Raw genomic sequence first — 20,853 nt, forward strand, 5'->3', positions numbered from 1 at the left:
AAAATCACATGCTAAATTTAAATGAATTCATATCACACTATTAACAATTTTTCAAAACATAGATATATGAGAAATTTGTAAGTGTTTTTACAAGTGGGAGAACAGGATTCTGTGGAAATCAAGATTCTTGGTGTTAAGTGTGTTGAATTGAGTGACACCATAATGTAATATAACATTACTGGTTAATGTATAGCTCTTGTTTGACAATGGTGTAGCATCCAATAAGGCTAGTTGGTTCGCATCCAATAAGGCTTGTTGGTTCCACAATGAACTGTTCATGAAATGTACCCATTCTTTTGCTAGGAATGTCAATTCCAAGATCCTTGAAGTTTGGCAAGCCCTCTACTTGAATGCCATCTCCACATATGAGGAACTGATTTCCAATTATGAAGGATCCTGATACCCTAATTGCAACTCCATCTTCACCGTGAGTGCGGCATTGGAGCCTCTCAACAACATGCACCAACTTTTCAGGAGGCCAGTCACCAACCAATGTAGTTCTAATACTTGATAGAGATGTAAAGATATTACTTGGACCACGATGTTGTTTCCCAGAGAAACTACAAAATGTAGAAGGATAATGTTATTGTTAGTGAGATCTAGAGAAGACTTTGGAAGGAGTTTCATAATTCATTCTTGATATAATGTAAACTGATTAACCACAAACTACTCAGTTTGACCAGGCCCTTGATATAATGGAAATTCCAGAAATCATATTTACTCAATATATTCCATTTCTTATGTCATAACAGAGCTAAATTAAGAACAAAAACTGTTGCTCCTTGAAGAAGCAAGCTACTTTCAAGTGAATTGTTTCGCTTGTATTATTTTTTTCTAATCATAGTAAGAACTAAAAAGAGATAAACTGTTACAAATGGCAATTTTTCTTGATGCAGAAATAAATATATAAAACAGTACACACCTGAAAATTGAGCTTTCGCTATATAAATTCCTTGTATGTTGCCACAAATCATCAGGTCCATCAAATAGCAAGTAATAATGTATTGTCAACATCTGGAGAGAAAAAATGCAAGTCAAAACAAAATTCTGACTTTATGTACCGATCACAACCTCTCTAAATATCTAAAATCTTGACATAGACAATGAATGATCCACATAACAAAAACTAGAGTATCCATGCGAAAGAAACTAATGGAATTCTAATTTTCTTCGTTGTGAACTCAAATGAATGTTTTGGAGAAAAAAGAGCTTGTAATTTCATTTAGATATGGTTTGCAAGAGGGCCTAAAATAAATGATGCAGACTTAAGGCCTAAAATGAGCATTATAAACTTCATCTCATCAGCGAAGCAACCTATGGAAAGCAAAACTTCACATTGTAACTAATAGCCACTCATTGTTTTATGTTTTTTACTTGCACAACAGAATAAAATATGCGTATGTAAGCTCAAATAATATAGAGATAAAAATTGGCAGCTACTTACATCTGCTAAATCCTTCATTCTTTGTGTAGGATCAAAAACGCTTCGAACAAATCCTGCCAAATCGACCTTGGCATCCTCATACTTTGTGATAAAGGGGTGCGAAAGCAGCTGCAATAGGGAAACACTGAATTATCAACTTCAAGTTATCGTGCATATGTCCAATGAAGTGGCTAAAGACAAGATTGACTTTGTAAGCTGTATCTAGTGGTTGGAACCAACAAAATCTAGGGAACACAATCTATTTTCCACCAGGAAAAATTGCAAATGTAAAAAAAAGAAGGTAAATCAAACAATATAAATGCACAATCACCAAAGTATTTGTGTTTTAGGTAGAGGGATAGACAAAGCAATCAACTTCAACAGCCACGAAATTGCATACCGTATATGCCAGACACCATGCTCTTATCACATTAAGGATTATCTCATTTTCCTCACCTGCTCTGCTGTTGGCCTGGTATCTGGATCCTTTTGTAAGCAAGCATCAACAAAGGAGCAGAATTCAGGTGAAAACTTGTTTTTCAATGGTGATGGTGATGGATCATCCAGGATCTGTCACAAGACAAAGTATAATTATTTTCAGACAGAAGAAGTACATGCATGAAATCAGATTACTAGAATGGAATAGCCATTCATGTGTTGCAGGGTTTGGACATATTTCTATAACATTGAGCTCAATAAATACCAATTAATTTACCATGTAGTGCCAAAGAACTCAAAATTCAGATGTGAAAACTTGGGAGAATTTATTTTGAGTACATTGTATGCCATATTGAACATAATATGAATTATCTCATTTATCTGAAATTTATGGCATATTGCAATGACAAATTTAGATATACTTTGTTTCCTTTTGTGTGATTACTGCTATTACTTTAGATAAAAAGTTTTTCTACAAGTGATAGGAAAAAGACATGTAAAAAATGGTCAACAAGGATGTTCTTCTCAGAAAACATGCACGTTTAATCATACAAAAGAAAACAAATAGCATCAATAAGCATTGGCACACACACCTGCAACATAAGATTGACAGGACCTTCATTTGCAGTATACGGGAATTCTCCTGTCCCACACTCAAAAAGAGCAAGACCAAGGCTCCAAATATCAGCTGGATAAGAATAGTTTTCATTTCGAATCCTCTCAGGCGACATGTATGTAACAGTTCCAACAAATGTAGCACACTACAAAGTAGCAACTTTTTATGAACATGGACTTCATAGAATGGTTGTAATAATGATTAAACAATAAAATCGACATTTGAAAACAATTTTATGGAAGCAACAAGTGACAATAAACTAAAACTGACGGGATATACTAACCATTGCCACTGAATTCTCTAAGCCAGCACTAATACCAAAATCAGTAATCTTTGGCTCCCCCTTAAGATTTACTAGTAGATTGGCAGGCTTTATGTCTCTGTGAACTAGATGTCTGACTCCATGGAGATAGCTTAGACCCTTCCAAAAGATAAAAGGCCAAGTAGCATATCTTAGTGCATTTTGAAATTAAAAACTGAAAACAAAAATATAAGATTATTTTCATTACATGCAGGAGCTTCTGAAACATGGAAGATAGAATAGGTTCAGGTATTCTTCTATGCATTCGCAAAATATCTGCAAGCGATCCTCCATCCATGTACTCCAAAGCTATGCTTATCTGTCCAGAGTCTGGGGTGTAAAATGCCCCGTGAAATTCTACAAGACCCTCATAACATGGTGCTTCGCATAATGTCCTTATCTCAGTAAGGAGCTGCTGCCTTTTCTCCTAATTGGCACAAAGAAATACAACCATTAGGCAAACAGGTGATTTTTACAATTTGACCTTTTAACTTTTTGTGAATGTTTTTTTACGAGGGCCGGGGGTAAGGTCTCATTCATTATTGCCACGTTGCTCTTTTATCCATTTAGAAGTAGACATTACCAATAAGCCCCATAACAAAGTGTCTAGTATTTTCAAATCTTCAAAAACAAAACATATCAAGAGTGCATTACCCAGCATCAACAAAATATCACATTTAGATAGTCAAATAACTTGTCTCTTGTGTACTACTATACATGCTTAGTAATCATAAAAAACTACAATGTATAATTTTTAAGACTATGTATAATTAAGGAATAATTTCTATATCAGTCTAAAAATTTTACACATAATAATTACAAAAAGGCATCAATCTTATCATACAAGAAAACGCATAATTAAATTACAGAGTAAAAAAACTTTTACACTATTAGTCTAAAAAACCTTTAGTCCTTTACACAGTGCATGCATTCTAATTAAATTCTTATAAAGAACTACAAGTAACATAAAAAGACAGTCCTACACCACATGAGATTCAAATTAAAATTTTCAACCAAGTGAATTTATAGTGAAAAGCAACAAGAATAAAAAGGTAAGAAACAATACCTTCTCGAAGATGTTGATCTTCTTTAATGCCAGAATCCTATGTGTTGGTATATGTATAGCTCTCTGCACAACACTACTGGCACCACTCCCTATTGCTCCAAATATTCTCATCTCATGGGAACAACACTTATACGTTTTCTCACTGTGATCAGTTTCATCCACGGACCTAGATGTGCACTTCTGCAACCCAAGCTCGTTGATATTGTAAACCCCATATGATCTACTCAACAAGTTAACAGTCCCACCATCCGAGAACTTCTCAATTGAATCAATCAACCAAAACCCATAAACAAAATAACAAAAAAAAAATATTAGACAAAACCATCCATACCCTTTTTAATACTACGTATTATTAAGACCATGCTTGGATAAAGAGTAATGAGTGAGAGAAGGTTACTGTGTAAGAATCACAAGGGTCCAATGTTGAACTTGATGAGAAACCCTTCTCGGCATCAAATAAAGGTGCAAGCTTTTTTCTCAATTCCTCCAACCCAGACATCGTTGTGAGGATTCACATAAAAAAATTGAATGTGGTCTCAAAAAGAAACAAACCCCAGATGCTGTGACCCTTTTGAAGTTCTAAACTAAGGCTAAAAAAAAAAACAAAAACAAAAGGGGTTTCAGTTTTAATATGCAATTTAAGGTTTTTGCGTGGGTTATTGGGGTGGAAAGGAACAAATGAAGGAACAGAATGTGTTTGTGGGATTCAAGGTAAGTGGTGGGTGAAAAGGTTGCGGTGTTAGCAACGTTACGTTACTCAAACTCGTGGGTTTATTTATGTATAATACACTATTCTAAGCTGGGGAGGTTGATATAAAAAAAAAGCTGGGGAGGATAGGGAATTTTAATCTATACTAATAGATAAATGGATAACCCATTTAAAAACTGTTTTTATCTTTGTTCCTTAATTATTCTAAAATTCCTTATCATATCTAACTTTCAATTGATCTGTTCTCTCATAATCTTTTCTTTCAACAAAATAATTAAAATTATAAATAAAAACAATGGTAGAAATTTAAAAATTTCAATTATTTTTTCTCCACTTTTTTTGAAAAACTTTTTTCCTCACTTCTATTCTCTCTTCAAAGAATTTATCCAATATTTTTTTGAACTTTTCCATGTTTCACGATTTATTTAACCACTTACTTAACTACCTGCGTTTCTTTTTTATTCTGAATTGCCCACAATTCTATTACGAAACATAAACAGCTCACAAAAGCATAAAAAGAAAAAATAAACCAACATGCTGTTGTAATACTGCAAGTCATTCTCTCTTCTCCATTCATCTTTTACTTTTGTTATTTGGATTTCTCTTTTTCTACTTTTTACTTATAATTATCTTTTTTGGTTGTAATTTGATTTACAGTTTGAAAATTCATTTTGTTTAGACTCAAAATAATGCGTGAATTATAACTATGCATTCAAGATCAATTTTTTTACTATTATTTTTGTGTTTTGCAGGTGTTTGCATTGGGGAATGCCAGAAAACAATACAACCCAACTTCCATGATCCATCCATGATCACTTTTGATTGCATACTCTGTGCTTCAAGCAAAAAGGAAGTAGCAAAGGAAATGATTTTTGCTATATATTTTAAAATTGAAAGCTTTTTTTTATATATAGAAAAAACTTGTGTTTTACTTTAGAAATACTTGTTTTCAATTTACTGAAAAATTTTCAATATTTTTTACTGATTATTTTCCTCCCTTAAGTCCCTTAAAAAAGTAATAAAAATAATTAATTTTAAATTGACTTCTTTTTACTTATTGTTTTTAGAGTCACTTAAGCCATCAACAAATAAATCAAAGGAAACAATAAATAAAAAAGCAAATCAAACTAAAACAAATAATAAAATTAACATATACACCAATACATAATAATATATTGATTTCAACACATAAAAATATGATAATAAAATAGAAATGTGAACACACATGCGCGACAACACCTATGTTTCCGCTCGTAATAATAAATAAAAATAATTATTATTAATCTTAGAGTATAATTTTTATACATTTTCTGCTTAGTAAATTTTATATGATATGATTAACCAATCAAAATTTAAAATTATGATGAATTTTAAAATAATTATTATAAAAGTTAACACATTCCACGTATATAAAATTGTGATTGAATGATAATATATTATATTTATTATCCATGTAAAATGTTTTATATATTGTTAACCAATTAGAAATTAGTCTATATATAACTTTTGAAATTATTATAAAATTAAATAATTTTCAATTAAATGACAATATATGATCATATGTGAAGGCAAAAAAATCTTTATATCATTAATGTATTTCAATTAAATTCTTATAATATTATTATAATAATATTGTTATATAATTTTTTACTTGATATTTTATAATATTTTTAAAAGATTCTTCATCATTATTTGTTAAGTATATAATAGTCAAGGTAGAATAACATTTAGTCTATTTATTTTCGGTCAAGACTTTGTTGTCACTATGAAAATTTGGCTTAGAATCCAGAGTGAAAAATTATTATTCATTTATTTTGAGTTGATTTTTTTATTTGGAGTATGATATTCCTTGCAGAGTGTCTTTTCTTTATCCGTAAAAACTAACACAAACCAGGATCGCAACCTGGTCAAAGAATTCATCTCATTTTAAGTTTCGGTGAAGAAATTTCTGAACAATTAAAACAATATATTACGACTTTGATCGAGTAGGAGGAAGCACCATATAGTCATATTTCAAAGGAGGTGAATTCAGGAATAAAGTTTACTAATTGTGAATAACTATAACCAAATGCTCAGTGATGATCATGTGCATATGGGTTCAGAGCACTTTTGGCAAACAAGTCACCAACACTACAAGGGTGAGTTAGCCTATGCCTTTTTGTGTCTGAATCAGTGATACAGAAAGCTATGTAATTATACAATGAATATGATAAGAAGTATTGTCCCCTGGTAGGAAAAGAACAAAAAATGAATCTTACAATAGATTAGCTAATACCCTTTAATTAAATATTTTTGGTTGTGTAACATTGTAGGAGATGGAACCATGGTCTAGGTAGTAAAAGGACATAAAAATGTATCTTGCAATAGATTAGCTAATAATCTTCAATCAAATATTTTATATTCTTTGCAGCTGAAATTCAAAAGCAAAGTCTTGTTGAAAAATATAATCATCTCAGAACATCTTTCCGTGTGACTTTGTGTACCCCTTCCCCATCCCTATTATGTCATTTATTGAACCTTTTTTACTATTAATTTGATAATTGTTATCCATATTTAGTTTGTGCATTTAAATTATATAGTAATTATCTAATTCTTTTAATGTTTTTTTTTATCTAAAAAGATAAAAATTTAGGTTTTTAGTTTCAGAATGCTAAAGTGAGTAAATTTATACTGTTTGGTTTTATTTTATAGAGTATTAGTACATCATCAAAAAAATGCATGAAGAATTGGAGGAGTGTACTCAGCATGAGAGGCCAAACTAGAAGTCAGTTGTACTGTGCATGTGTACTAAGCGCGCATTTGGAGGCTTAGCGCGTGATCACTTAAGCTGTTATATTATGTATGTGCACTCAATGCGCACATGCAAGCTTAGCACACAATGATTTTTCAAAAAGCATGATAGTATAGCATTTTGAAGTGTCATATAAGCGATGCATTGTTCCATGGGGAGAGGAGTTTGTCGAGGGCATGTTCTAAAGAAAAATATCCACTTTGGGAGCTCTTCCTCTTCCATTTCTTCCACTTTCCTTGTTCCATCTTCATGTTTTGAGCCTCTCATGATAATGAGAGGCAAATTTATCCATTGTTGGGGGCTTGGATAACAAAACTCTTTTATGTAATAATTTTTACTATCCATTTAATGTTCTTTTAGCATTATTGTTTCTTTTCTATGTCTATTGCTTTGTTTATGGTTTAATCACCCATTTACATGTATGTTATGGGGTTTTCACCATTGGCACATTTTTTTACTCTAAGAACTTGAAAAAACTTCTAAGTAACCCATGTCTAGGGATGAAATGATGTTAGTTAGCTTTATTTATGCATCTTTATTCTTAAGCACAAGTTAGTTGGTTCAACTTTCTAAGGAATTAGGAGTGAAATCAAGTGATTTAGACTCCTCCACATGAGAGATCATGGTCAAAGTAGTTTAGTTGATGAAGGTAATAATTAAAATAACTTTAAATAATGAAAATCTTTAACATTGCATCAATAGTACTTTTGGTCAGCCAAAGATCCAAAACTTCTACGAAAATCTACACTCAAGTGTCATTCTCCACGCCCAAAGTGTTTGTTTTTCTTTTGTCTCTTGGATCTTTTTATTTGTATGCCTTTGTTATGGTTGAATTTTACATTTCTGCATTATTACTCAAAATATACTCACTTTTAGTCATTTTGTTGCTTAAAATTTGATATATACAAACTCCAAGTTCAATCAAAGTTTCTGTGAACTTGACATTCGGTCTGACCATTTATTATTACTTTGACAAACTGATACGCTTGTTAAGAAATTAACATAATTCTATCTACTAATGATTTTTAGTGTTTGGGCAACTTGAAGCATTTGTTGAGAAAAGTAGATTGCAGCAGCAAGACACTAACCAAGAGGCTCAAGGGTCTGACAAATCTAATCATATCTAGATTCTAAGGTGATCCTATTGATCATCGCTCCACCACTGATGTTTTGTATTTTTCTTGGAGATTCTCTTATTTCTTGGCGAAGTAAGAAAAAAACTTCAACAGCTTGTTCCAGCACCGAAGCTAAATACTGTGCACTTGCTGATACTACTTTTGAAATATTATGGTTTGGTTGACTTCTTGCTCATTTAGAAGTAACTCAATCTTCCTCCACTGATCTTTATTGTGACAACCAAAGTGCCATTTGGAGGCTCATTATTTAAATTAAGATAATAAAAAATTATTTAATCTTTTTTTCTCCGAACTTCAGGGGGTTCTTTAAAAAAGAGAAAAAAAAATAATTCCTTGAATTATATTGATAAGAATAAGTTGGATAGGAAATTTCATTTTTAGTTAGATGCCAAATTGCCCACAATGATATTTTTCATGAACACACCAAGTATATTAAGATTGATTGCCACTTCATTTGTCAACATCTTGTTCGCGGTGAACTTTCATGTTGTCTCCATTGACACTCTTGACCAGCCAGCTGATTTATTCATTAAACCTCATTCTCCCAATCTACTTGACTTTGAGGGATGTTATGATATTGTGCTGATTTGTTACAATATTATGCAGATTTATACATACTGTAATTAGATATTATGTAGATTTATTTGATATTGTAATTAAATTTAGGATTAGTCATGATTTTATCCTTAATTTATATTTTTATTCAGTTGTCTCCTTATAAAAGATAAATAAGAGCACATCATTGTATTCAAACACAGAAATATACAAAATCTTTTTCACATCTTCGAGTATCTTTTACTTTTCCTCGGTGTTTCTACAATATAGTCAGTGGTTCTAGTGATGGATGTTCTCGTGTCTTGTATTGTGTTTTTTATAGTCAGATGTTATCGTGTCTTGTATTGTTTGATGATAGAATAAGATAGGAGGAAAATAAAACAAATATACAGGAAGTATATATATAATTAATCAGCATCAAGAATTTAATTTTAATGTGTTTACTTTTAAAATAACTATTATGAAAATAAACTATTTTTATTTTTACGATAATTAATAATTAGATCCTAAGAAAATATTAAAAAGAAAAAAGATAACGACAACACTTAAATATAGTTTTATATGTATTTTTAGTGTGGTTCATTAATCGGAATCAGATTTTTTTTTCTATCTTGACATTGGTTTGAAATATTTATCCGCTTATGACTAATATCAGTTAAAATCTGACTACTTATTTTTAGTAGAATTCTCTCTTTTAATTATATTTTTTTCAATTACATTTAAATCCAAAATTTTACCTGAGGAGATTTTATTAATACTCAAAATAACGACTTATTTGTATTGGAATTAAAGTTTTTTTTTATCTAGATAATCTATATTGAACTTTAATGCAAAGTATTATTATGTGAATTATCAAAGTAAAACTCCAATTATAATTAAAGAACAACAACAAAAATGCCTAAAGAATGCATCTAAGTTTTGTTCAAGTGATAAACAACTAGTTTGTGAGTGTGTATTTTTTTGCACCAAGGTAGCTTCTCATTAACTTGGTACCATACTAAAAAAACAGGCCTTTGAAGATGCATGGGCAGCTGCTTGTTCCATCTGGTTCTGTATTTTTGCTGAAACCAATCTCTTTCTCAGGCCCTAATTGTGAGCAAAACATTGTTTTTCGGGTGAAGTAATTACTCTCTCTCTTCCCATGTTTTTCTCTCCAATATGTCACTATACAAGCACTAGAAATCATAAGGCCAAATGAGGTCTTTGTCTTAGGCCCCCAAGAGTTTTATTTTATTTTTTTTACATTTTTAATATATTTTTGTCAATTTAAATTATTAAGTGGTAAATTTTATTAAAATATGATTTATTATTTGTAATCATTTTTTCATTAATAAGACTACATAATCTTAAGTTATGAATGTAATAATCAACATAAATCATTTATCTAAAATTTTAATTTTATTTCAAAATGTTAAAGAAAATTATTTTATATCTATTTTATATTTAACCTCTCCTTTACCTAAAAAAAATCTATTAAAATTAATACAAAATTTAAATTTAGTGTCTATGGTTGATATATAAAAAAAGATATTTTAGCGAAAAAAATTGATTATAAGATCACATATTTGGTTAAAATTTTATTTCATGTTGATATTTTGTATACATAAATTAATTTAAATCTTTAATTGAGTCAATTTAAAATTTGAATAATATTTAAAATATCAACTCACAATTTTTAAAAAAAAATTAACAAATTGTATTAAATTAAAATTTGAAGTAAATTTTATTTTAGGTCTTATAATCTCTATATACGACTCTGACTAGAAAATATATAGGCCAATGACCCTTTTATTTTGAGAAAATATTATTTTTTATTTCATATTTTTACTAATATTTATAAAGAATAATGAGAATCCCTTGATTAGAGCCTCCAATCAAACAAAATCAACCAAGCCATTAGAGAACATAAAGAAAAGGAGCGGATGTTATTTTCTAAAAGTAATTTTATTTTCACACCTCTAAAATAAAAGAATTTATTAACCTCTAAAATAAAAGAATTTATTAATTTATTACCAGAAATAAGTTAACAAGTTATAACTATAAATTTCCTTTATTAATTCTAAAAGACAATCAAGTGGAAGTTAAAAAATCTCAAAACAAAAGAGATATTGAACGTGTGTATATATATATATATATATATATATATATATATATATATATATATATATATATATATATATATATATATATATATATATATATATATATATATTAAGAATAACGGTCATAATACATATATGGAAACAATATTAACATAATTTATGATAATTGGTTTGATTCCATAGAATCAAGACAATGCATTCATTGGATGCCGTAATTAAGGAATTCTCATTATTCATTGTAATAATAATTTGAGTTTAATTTCTGTGTATTATTGTTGTACAAATATTTACATCATCAATTAATTAAAAATTATGATTTATGTAATATTTAAGATAATTATTATAAAAAATCAATAAATTTACCTACATAAAAATTTGTCATTACATAAACCATCTACTTTAATCATAAAAGACAAAATGATGAAGACATTTTTACAATTACAAGTGAGGACAAAAAATATTTTCTAAAACTAAAAAAAAAACTTTTTTTTAGAATAAAACTCAACAATCCATGAAATGTTAAAAGGATGCTTATCATATAGTATTTGAGACATTCAACGAACGATTTTGAATTGTCTAAAATCAACGTCATAACCATCGTGAAAAGTCCGGGTTCTAATACCTTGCAATGGCTTGAATTCTCAAAGCTTAATACAATTACAATCAGAGGCAAAGGTGTCATTGATGGTCAAGGCTCTGTTTGGTGGAACAATGACTCTCCCACTTACAATCCCACAGAAGTGATGCTGGAAAGCAATGGAAGACTTTGAAGCACAAAATCAACAGTAAGAGTTATGTTATTGTTTCTTTGAGTTAAATATGACTTTTGTTTTAATTCTACACAAAACTTATTCCTCTTCAGTCCTTACATTTAAAAAAACACCCTTTTTAGTTTTTAATTAGATACTAAAAATACATCACTTTTAATAAATATAAGAATTAAAAGTGAATTAAATTTTTATAAGAACTAAATAAAAATTTGTGATATTTTAAGGGAGCAAAATCACACTTTAACCCTTCTTTATTGTTATGTATATAGGCACTCAGGTTCTATGGAAGTGATGGTGTAACAGTCACAGGCATAACAATTCAGAACAGTCAAAAAACCCATCTCAAGTTTGACTCTTGCACAAATGTTCAGGTCTTTGATATAAATGTTTCATCACCTGGTGATAGCCCAAACACTGATGGAATTCACTTAAAAACTCCCAAAACGTGGTCATCTACAGCACCACACTTGTGGTAAGCATAATAATTATATTTAATACAAAAAAATCAAAATCTTAAACTATCATTTCATCATCTAGAATGAGATATCAAACACAATTAATTTACAATACACTGATTAGAGAGTAAAAATTTGTTTTTACTAAATTGTGCAGGCGATGACTGTATCTCTACACAAACTGGTTGCTCGGACATATATGTACACAATGCTAACTGTGGACCTGGCCATGGAATCAGCATTGGAAGTCTTGGCAGAGAGAATACCAAAACATCTGTTAGAAACCTCACTATCCAAACTATCCAAAATACCCTCACTGGTGTCAGAATTAAAACATGGCAGGTATAGTCACATACTCAAGTGCCACCACTCTTTTTCCACCTTCGTAAGTTACATTAATTTTTTCACCATAGTATGTTGCATTTTTTTTTCGAACACTATAGGTTAACAACAGTAATATATAGACATCTTTATATCACCAACACCTGTTTTGACAACTATTGAGCATTAGTCCTTTGAGGTGAAATATTCTAAGGAATCTCTAATCTCACGAGCTGAGACAACTCAATCTATGTAAGATACAAATGAGAGATAAAAATTCGAGAGAGACTAATTCAGACTTTATTGTGACTATTTTTATCATTTTTTTAATTCAGTGTTTCTTATGTTAGGTGGCATGAAAAAATGACTAATTGGATAACATCCCTACCTATAATGAATTTTTAGTCATGATTGTGTTTCACGTGTGAATTAAGGTTCCTTCACCAATGGAAGGTTCCTAATATATGACCTTTGAGACCTAGTTATTAGGCCAATGCAGGATTAATTTGTCAAACTAGGTCTGGAATCTATAAAGAGACATCCAAAATAATCCCTTTTGTTTTTCTCTTTCTTATCATATCATATCTATACAACCATTGTATAAAACGGGATCAATATGTGAAAGAAGATGCCAAGATTCTAGTATGAAAATCTAACATTCAATGATAAGCGCGAACCACCCAATATAGAGTCCAAAATAAAGAAAGATTATGATTAAATATAAATTTGAGATTTTTTTTAATTCTTCAATCTTTGGTATTCTCTTTAAATCAACGAGTTGTTAAAACTCTCGTCATCTATGCCGCATCAAAAAATTACGTAAAATTAATAATTTTAATTTTAATCGAGGATTCATATTTTTATATTAATATAATATTAGTTTTACATATTTTAATTTGTATCCGTGCTTCTTCAAGTTATAATTAAAAATAATTGGTCATGAATATTGTAAAATAATTCGCAGTTAAAAAACATTGTAAAACAATTTACGATTTACATTGTTAAACATATAAACAGATAATAAATATAATACAATATAGTAATAAGAAAAAAACACTAGTTTCAGATTTTCAAATATTATTATTACGGAAATAAAAATATATTTAGTCTTCTTTTTATTTTTTTTACTGTAGAGAGGACTAATTATTGAAGAAATGACTAAACGAAAACGACGACGTTTTAGAGAACGCACAATGCGACGCCGTATCGAAGACATTTTTGTCATTAAATAACGGTGCGAAGTGTAACTGCGATCTCTCTCTCACTCTTTCTCCGAGAACAAAAAAAAAAAAAAAAAAAATCCGCGATTCGCTCTTCTCTTGGAAAAGTGAAAACCAGAAGTACGAACGAAAGAGAAGAGGTAAGCAAATTCAATCCCTCTCCGATTGAATAATCCCTTTCGAATTCGATCTCTCTCTGTTCCAGTTTTTATTTTCTTTCATTTGAATTTTTTAATTATAATGATTGATTTTGGTGTGTGATTGGAATGAAATTGTGATGGATCTGCGATGGATCAGCGATTTAGAAGTGAGAGAAGATGGGGTTGTCGTTCACGAAGCTGTTCAGCAGGTTGTTTGCGAAGAAGGAAATGAGGATTCTGATGGTAGGTCTCGATGCTGCTGGTAAGACAACCATCTTGTACAAGCTCAAGCTTGGAGAAATCGTCACCACTATCCCCACCATCGGTAATTTTCACTCTCCTCACTATTATTACTCCTTAGTTTTCCTTTTTAATATATGTTCTCACACCTTTATTGTTGCCTTTCAAAAATAAATAAAAAACACCTTTATTGCACTTTTTGTTTTCTAATTCTCTTACTTTGAATTATAATTATAATTATGTGGTAATATAATAATAGTTGTAGTTATTATAATTATAATTCAAACGTGCGAACTAAGACTCGAATGAATATCAGCCAGGAGAGCTGCACACATTTAGTGTGTGACGGTGTCTGGAACAGGATTGCCTCGAAAGGAAGATACATGCGGCAAAAAAAAATATAATTATGTACATCACACACCTGTAAATTTTTATTCAGACTAGCGTATTGTTAATGATTTTGTTAATATATATGAAAATTTGAACTTGTTACATAAATTGATGGATCCCCCTACCAAGGGGGTCTAGCTCCGTTGGTTGAGCAAGGTGTGTGAGTATTGTAAATTTCATGTTACTACTGAATTCAATTCTTACGGATAAAAGAAATTGATGAATCCCCTGGGGGCGATAATTGTGTTGTTATTTTTCATTATGGAAATTATAAGGGATGTTACAAAATAGAAGTTCACGCCTAAGGAATACATGTGCGTGAAAGACAGGTTGTTTCTTTCTAATAACATTTTTAGTAATTGTGGCAATTCAGAGAAGGTGGAAGTTTATGCTATATGCTTATAGGAGTCAATTTTGAATTATTGGTATATAGATTCAATGGTGGGATCAACAGAATTTACATTCTATTCTATAAAAAATTATTTCACAAATTCCAAGTGATCCGCATTATTGAATTATTTTTTTCACTTATTAATTTATATACTTTGATATTATTACTGACGGTGGAAATTTAAATGTTGGGAATTGGGTTTGATAAAGCAGAATGTCCTCTTATGGTTGTACATGTATAAATTAATGAGAGTCGCTTTTTTCTCTGCAGGATTTAATGTTGAGACTGTGGAGTACAAGAACATCAGCTTCACTGTGTGGGATGTTGGTGGTCAGGACAAGGTAAAGCTGTTCTTGTCTCTTTATGCTTGTTTGTTCTTGTTGTAATTGTAACACAGAGCTAATGAAAGTCATGCATGGTTATGGTTATTAATCCTTTAACTGTCTTACATGTTCTAAGTACTATTTATGTCTGTGGGATGTTTGGTTACTTATGTCTGATGTTGTTTATTCAATTGTCACATCTTTTTTTATTTTATTTTATCTACTATAAAGGTTTATGCAACTTTGTTACAATTTTAGTTGCTATATGCAGATCCGTCCACTGTGGAGGCATTATTTCCAGAACACTCAGGGTCTCATTTTTGTGGTTGATAGCAATGATAGAGATCGAGTGGTTGAGGCAAGGGATGAGCTGCACAGAATGTTGAATGAGGTATATGTTTTTATAGCCGTGTTACTTTTACTCCCATATATCCTGATAACACCAGTGATAAGTTGATAGATATTTTACTGCAAATTAGAATTTAGAATTACAACTTACATAGCTTCTGCATGACTCACTGCTCCATTATTAAATAAATACAATAACTGTCAAAGGCATAAGTGCATAAATGCTCCCCTATTACACCCTTTTCCATCATATACTTTGTTATCTATCGTTTTGTGATTTTAATAGTGTTCTTCCTAGTTCTCTTTCATGTAGTGTAGTGTAAGTCTTTTGAAAATCTTTTTAGGAGGAGAGGGAGTCTTATTGCTAAGAGTCTTATTTGGTAACCATATTAACATTTAATTTTCTTCAGGAGTGTTTATGTATGCTTTAAATGCCAAAAGATAAAACACACAAATAGGAAAAGGAATGAGAGGTTATTACATCATGCGTTGATTTGGGAATTTTTTAATTATCATTTATGACCTTTGATAGAAACTCTGTAGACTTGATGGATGTAATTGGAATGCTTTGGTGCACTACTGACTCATTGACCAAGATATTTATTGTTTTTTCAGCTTTTTTTTTGTGTTCTCTTGTGATGTTTACTGATACTATGTACATGGGTTGTGTGGATTCTTTTTCACACTATTTCCCTGCTGATTTTTGTTATCTAAATTATTTCCTACTTTTACCCATGTAATGTGTTAAGAATATAAAAGAGTTAATGTAAAAAAGAGGATAGTATGGGATTGTCTTTATGGAATTACAGTAATTAGGATATTTGTTAATCCTTGCAGTTATGAATCTCAACTCCCTATTGTCTATAAATCTACCTGGCCCCCACAGCTTTCCTAGTGCAATATAATAAAAAAATAGCTAGTCCTGCACTCCTGCGACTTGCTCTGTGCACTATAAAAAAAATTCGTACAATCTCGATGTTCCAGATGTCCAATCCTAGACATATTAGGAGGGTGTTGAGATATGGCTAAAGTAGAACTTATAAATAAACGAACAATCCTCACCTCATGAGCTGCTTTTGGGGGTGAGGTATGCCCAACCCAAATTGAAGATAATGGTAAATAAAGGATTTTGGAATTAAATGACTGTGTATTGGAAATTTATAATGTTAATGCTTGAATCTAAAAGTTGATTTTGTTTCAGGATGAACTTAGAGATGCTGTTTTGCTTGTTTTTGCCAACAAGCAAGATCTTCCTAATGCAATGAATGCTGCAGAAATAACTGACAAGCTTGGACTTCATTCACTCCGTCAACGCCACTGGTATGAAGATCTGATATGGAATCAAAATAAACTCACTTGATAAAAATGTTGATTTGAAATTTCTTGCATATATGAGGGAACTTTCGGGGATTATTCTGTAACTATAATGCTACATTAACTTCTACCGAAGAGATTTGCATTTCTGAGCAACTCTTTTTCATCCATTGGTTTGATTTATTTCAGGTATATCCAGAGCACTTGTGCAACTTCTGGAGAGGGTCTCTATGAGGGTTTGGACTGGCTTTCTAACAACATTGCCAGCAAAGTAAGTCTTAATGGTGTAGCTCTAATTAAAATTAAATTGTTATTGCATGATTTGTATTGTTGTCATCTGTTTATATTCATATGACTGCCCTCCCTCCTGTGGTTAGGAAAAAATGTAGGACATGTTTTGGGTGCTTGCTAGTTTTCCGCTTTTGATTTTCAAATACAAATTTCTAAGAAAATATGTTCTAACTAAAAAAATAGATTTAAATTGATTTATAACTCAGTTTTAAAACACTTTTAGCTCTTTTTTTTTTAGCTTTTAAAAATTATTTTATAAGATAGTTTATAAAAATTCATTTTTAGATAATAGAATTGGGAGAAGACGAGAGTGTAAGGAAGAATACGGGTAAATAGAAAATTGGAAGTAAAAATCTTTTTAGACTGAACAGCTCTCTTTAAATAGTTAATAACATGATGTCTGTTATTTTAGATTTTATATTTGGCGACTTACCAACTTTTTCTGTTTTCTTAGGCATGAGACATTTGAAAAATTTTGGTCTTGTCTGGTGATTTCATGCGAGTCTGGCGGTTCTTGGAGAAAGATGCTTATCTTTTCTAGCGAATGTTGTAATAGCAGAATGCTTGCTAGAAGTATTCTCTTTTGTGTAACTTGGGTTTGTATGATTGCTTAAATTAGCTAATACTTTTAGCTATAATTGGAACTCTTGCACCCTCTTGTGCGTGCGTGCTGTGTTGCTTACATCTTGTTTGTTTGATTTTTGATTGAATATATTTCCATGCGTTTTGTTCTTGAAAAGTTCACTAATTTTTCAGTTTAAAAGATCGGTTTTGTCCGGTTTTCCAAACATTGATAATTAATTGTGTAAACAAACTGTTGGGACTTAATTCTTACATTACACAGGATTTTTATTTTTTTATGTTTCACTTTAATTTTACTCCTCATTTATAGTGGCTCAAATTTCTTTATGAAAGTTATGTAATATTTTTTTGGTTAAATATGTTTTTAAGTCCATAAAAATAGGGTTAATGTTCGGTTTTGGTTTAAAATGTTGAAGTGACTAACCGACTGATGTGTCATCCCTTGGCATGTGTTCTAGTACAATGGGTAGGGGTGAGCATGGATTGAATTTTTAAGAATCCAATCCATATCTATTCAAATGGATTGAATCTTAAATTTAGATTCATATTTTTTAAAATACAATTTGGATTCAAAATTCAATCCATTTAAGTGGATATACAGGATTTGATCATATTCGATTTATATCCACTTAGATGTTAGATGTTATACAGCTTTGCGGTTGTGGATATACAGGATATGACTCGGAAATAAAGGTATCAATCAATAAATCAAATTAGTTATTCAAATAAACCACTACTCATTTTAAGTAAATTAAATTAGTTATTCCAGGATGTTACTTTTCAAGCCAAGAACATCTATCAATCAATAATCAATAATGTAAACTAAAACTCAATCCCATCTAACACAATTTTTAAAACAGAAGGTTTTCAAATGATCAATTAACAGATTAATGGGTACTCTGTCACCATTGATATATTAAATTATACAATCCTACTACAATTGAAATGAACATATGTTACATCTGTATTAAAAAATATGAATAAATAATATTTTCAATAAAACAAACCTTCTATTGGGTTTCTATTGCGACCCCCATTTGCTCAATTTGATCTGACATAGCCTAAACCGAAGAAAGCACGCATCAATGAAAGGTCTTAGAAAAGTGATTTTAACTACCTGATTATGAAAATAAACACCGAACCAATTTATATCTGCCAATGAACAACATCAAAACACTTGCTAGACAAACAGAAATGTCCAAGTCACTCAATCATTAACTAACCTTAGGCTTATTTTTTGTGTGCTTTGGCATGTGTGCATAATGCAGTGTGCTCAAATTTCCTTTAAGCAGCATGAGACACTGTCTCTGTAATGTATGTCTTGGTTCTTCTCCCAAGTGAATCACGCAGTAAACACATCGATTTACTATATCCTTAAATACCAACTTATGCGTGTAAGCAGGCAAAGAAATTGATAATGCACAGACTCAAAAAATGAAGCATTGTCCAAGGCCCAAAAGAAAAGAAAAAAATTGTAAGGGATGTGACCCAGGTGCTCCACTAATTCATTGATCACTCACCTTAAGGTAAGCCATTGTTTCCTGTTCAGTTTTTGGCCTATTTATTTAAGGACTTCAGAATGCACTGTACTAAAATGCTATATCCTACAGGAATCATGCTTAGAAAGGACAGCAGCTGTCCACTATGAAATATAACTGAGTTAACTTTATACAACCAATGACCATATAACCTTACAGAAGATGATAATTAGCCTTCAAGCTTTTAAAATTAGTAATTAAACTGGACAAGTTGAATGAGTCCAATTGCACCTCTGTTTTACAAGGAAAACTGTGAGCTTAATCTCCTAAATAGGACTCAAATAGCTGATAATAAAAAATAAGACTCCAATAAAAAAAAAAAACATAATATCCACCTAATAATTTCTATAAGAAACAAACAAAATAAGTAGTCACAATGAGTCTATATATGATGAATTGCTCAATTTCTCATAAAAGGGAAAATGGAATTAGTCATATAGGTACTTCACCATTACAGAGCAATTAAATTAAATATCAATTAAAGCAAAAAAGTTCAATCACAAATAAAACCTTTGCATAGTTGTCTTTAACCTTCGCCAATTTTGTTTGCTTCTACCTAAAAGAAAAAAAAAAAACAAGAGTAATCTTAAAGTGAAAATCAATGACAAATTCGAACTCTACAATCACATTAGACAGAGTGATGATTTCAAAATCAGATCCTGCAAAGAAAAATTGATAAAACAAGAGAGAAACAGAGAAAAATTGCAAATACTTTCTGAGAGTTGACGAAATCAAAAGCATTGATGAATCATTGAGACTAAGAAGCTGAGAGAACCTCACGAAGAGAAATTTTCGAAACGAGAGTGCAAGTGTCGCAACGAGAGAGGAAAGATGCCTTCCGCGGATGAAAACTGTATGAAAATGTCAAAACAATACACTTTGGATTTTTCACTTAAAAACTATATGAAAATATGAAAAGAAAGTGAGTTTCAAATTTATAAATGGATATAAATTATGGATGTGGTAAAAAATCCGATCCATTAATAATAATTAAAATAGATTAAATCAGTTGTTGGATCATATTTACATACTGAATTTTTTTTTCTTATGCCTAACAATGGGTGCTACTTCATGTTTTAGAGGAATTAAAATTAAACTTTTACATATTTAGAGGGACTAAATTGATTTTTTTAAAATATTTAGAGGGGCTAAAATTGAATAATTATATATTTTGAGGGACAAATTTTTTTTATCATACTAAATGTTCTAAATGTTGATTTAGCTATTAGGTTGCTTAGAGATTTTACCTCTAGAATTAATAGTCATACACTAAAAGGTTTCCTCCCAACTTCTTTTGGCTGATGTATTTCTAACTAAGTTGTCATATTCGATCATAGAAGTGACATTAGAAGGACACACCTTATTGCCCTAATGGTGTAATTATTGTATAAGT

The 20,853-nt window shown here is 30.6% G+C and overlaps 2 protein-coding genes and 1 pseudogene across 2 annotated transcripts; 2 read left to right on the forward strand and 1 right to left on the reverse strand.

The window, feature by feature from the left end:
* Window positions 1–9: 9 nt before the first annotated feature.
* On the reverse strand, window positions 10–4,628 carry LOC100820176 (mitogen-activated protein kinase kinase 3). Its single transcript, XM_003553549.5, has 9 exons — window positions 4,242–4,628; window positions 3,845–4,099; window positions 2,987–3,205; window positions 2,761–2,898; window positions 2,455–2,622; window positions 1,880–1,993; window positions 1,445–1,552; window positions 923–1,014; window positions 10–560 (listed from the first exon to the last, which is right to left on the reverse strand). The coding sequence occupies exons 1-9, from the start codon at window positions 4,341–4,343 to the stop codon at window positions 176–178; spliced, it is 1,581 nt and encodes a 526-aa protein (XP_003553597.1). The 5' UTR covers window positions 4,344–4,628; the 3' UTR covers window positions 10–175.
* LOC100815387 (polygalacturonase At1g48100-like) lies at window positions 4,523–12,710 on the forward strand (annotated as a pseudogene).
* A 1,224-nt stretch (window positions 12,711–13,934) lies between these two features.
* Window positions 13,935–18,186, forward strand: ARF (ADP-ribosylation factor). The gene is made up of 7 exons (NM_001354077.1): window positions 13,935–14,043; window positions 14,201–14,368; window positions 15,335–15,405; window positions 15,659–15,778; window positions 16,937–17,055; window positions 17,239–17,320; window positions 17,795–18,186. Exons 2-7 carry the CDS (start codon window positions 14,221–14,223, stop codon window positions 17,798–17,800), a joined length of 546 nt encoding a protein of 181 aa, NP_001341006.1. The 5' UTR covers window positions 13,935–14,043; window positions 14,201–14,220; the 3' UTR covers window positions 17,801–18,186.
* Window positions 18,187–20,853: the final 2,667 nt, after the last annotated feature.

This window comes from Glycine max, chromosome 19 (genome assembly GCF_000004515.6).
Source record: "Glycine max cultivar Williams 82 chromosome 19, Glycine_max_v4.0, whole genome shotgun sequence".
NCBI classification, from domain to species: domain Eukaryota; kingdom Viridiplantae; phylum Streptophyta; class Magnoliopsida; order Fabales; family Fabaceae; genus Glycine; species Glycine max.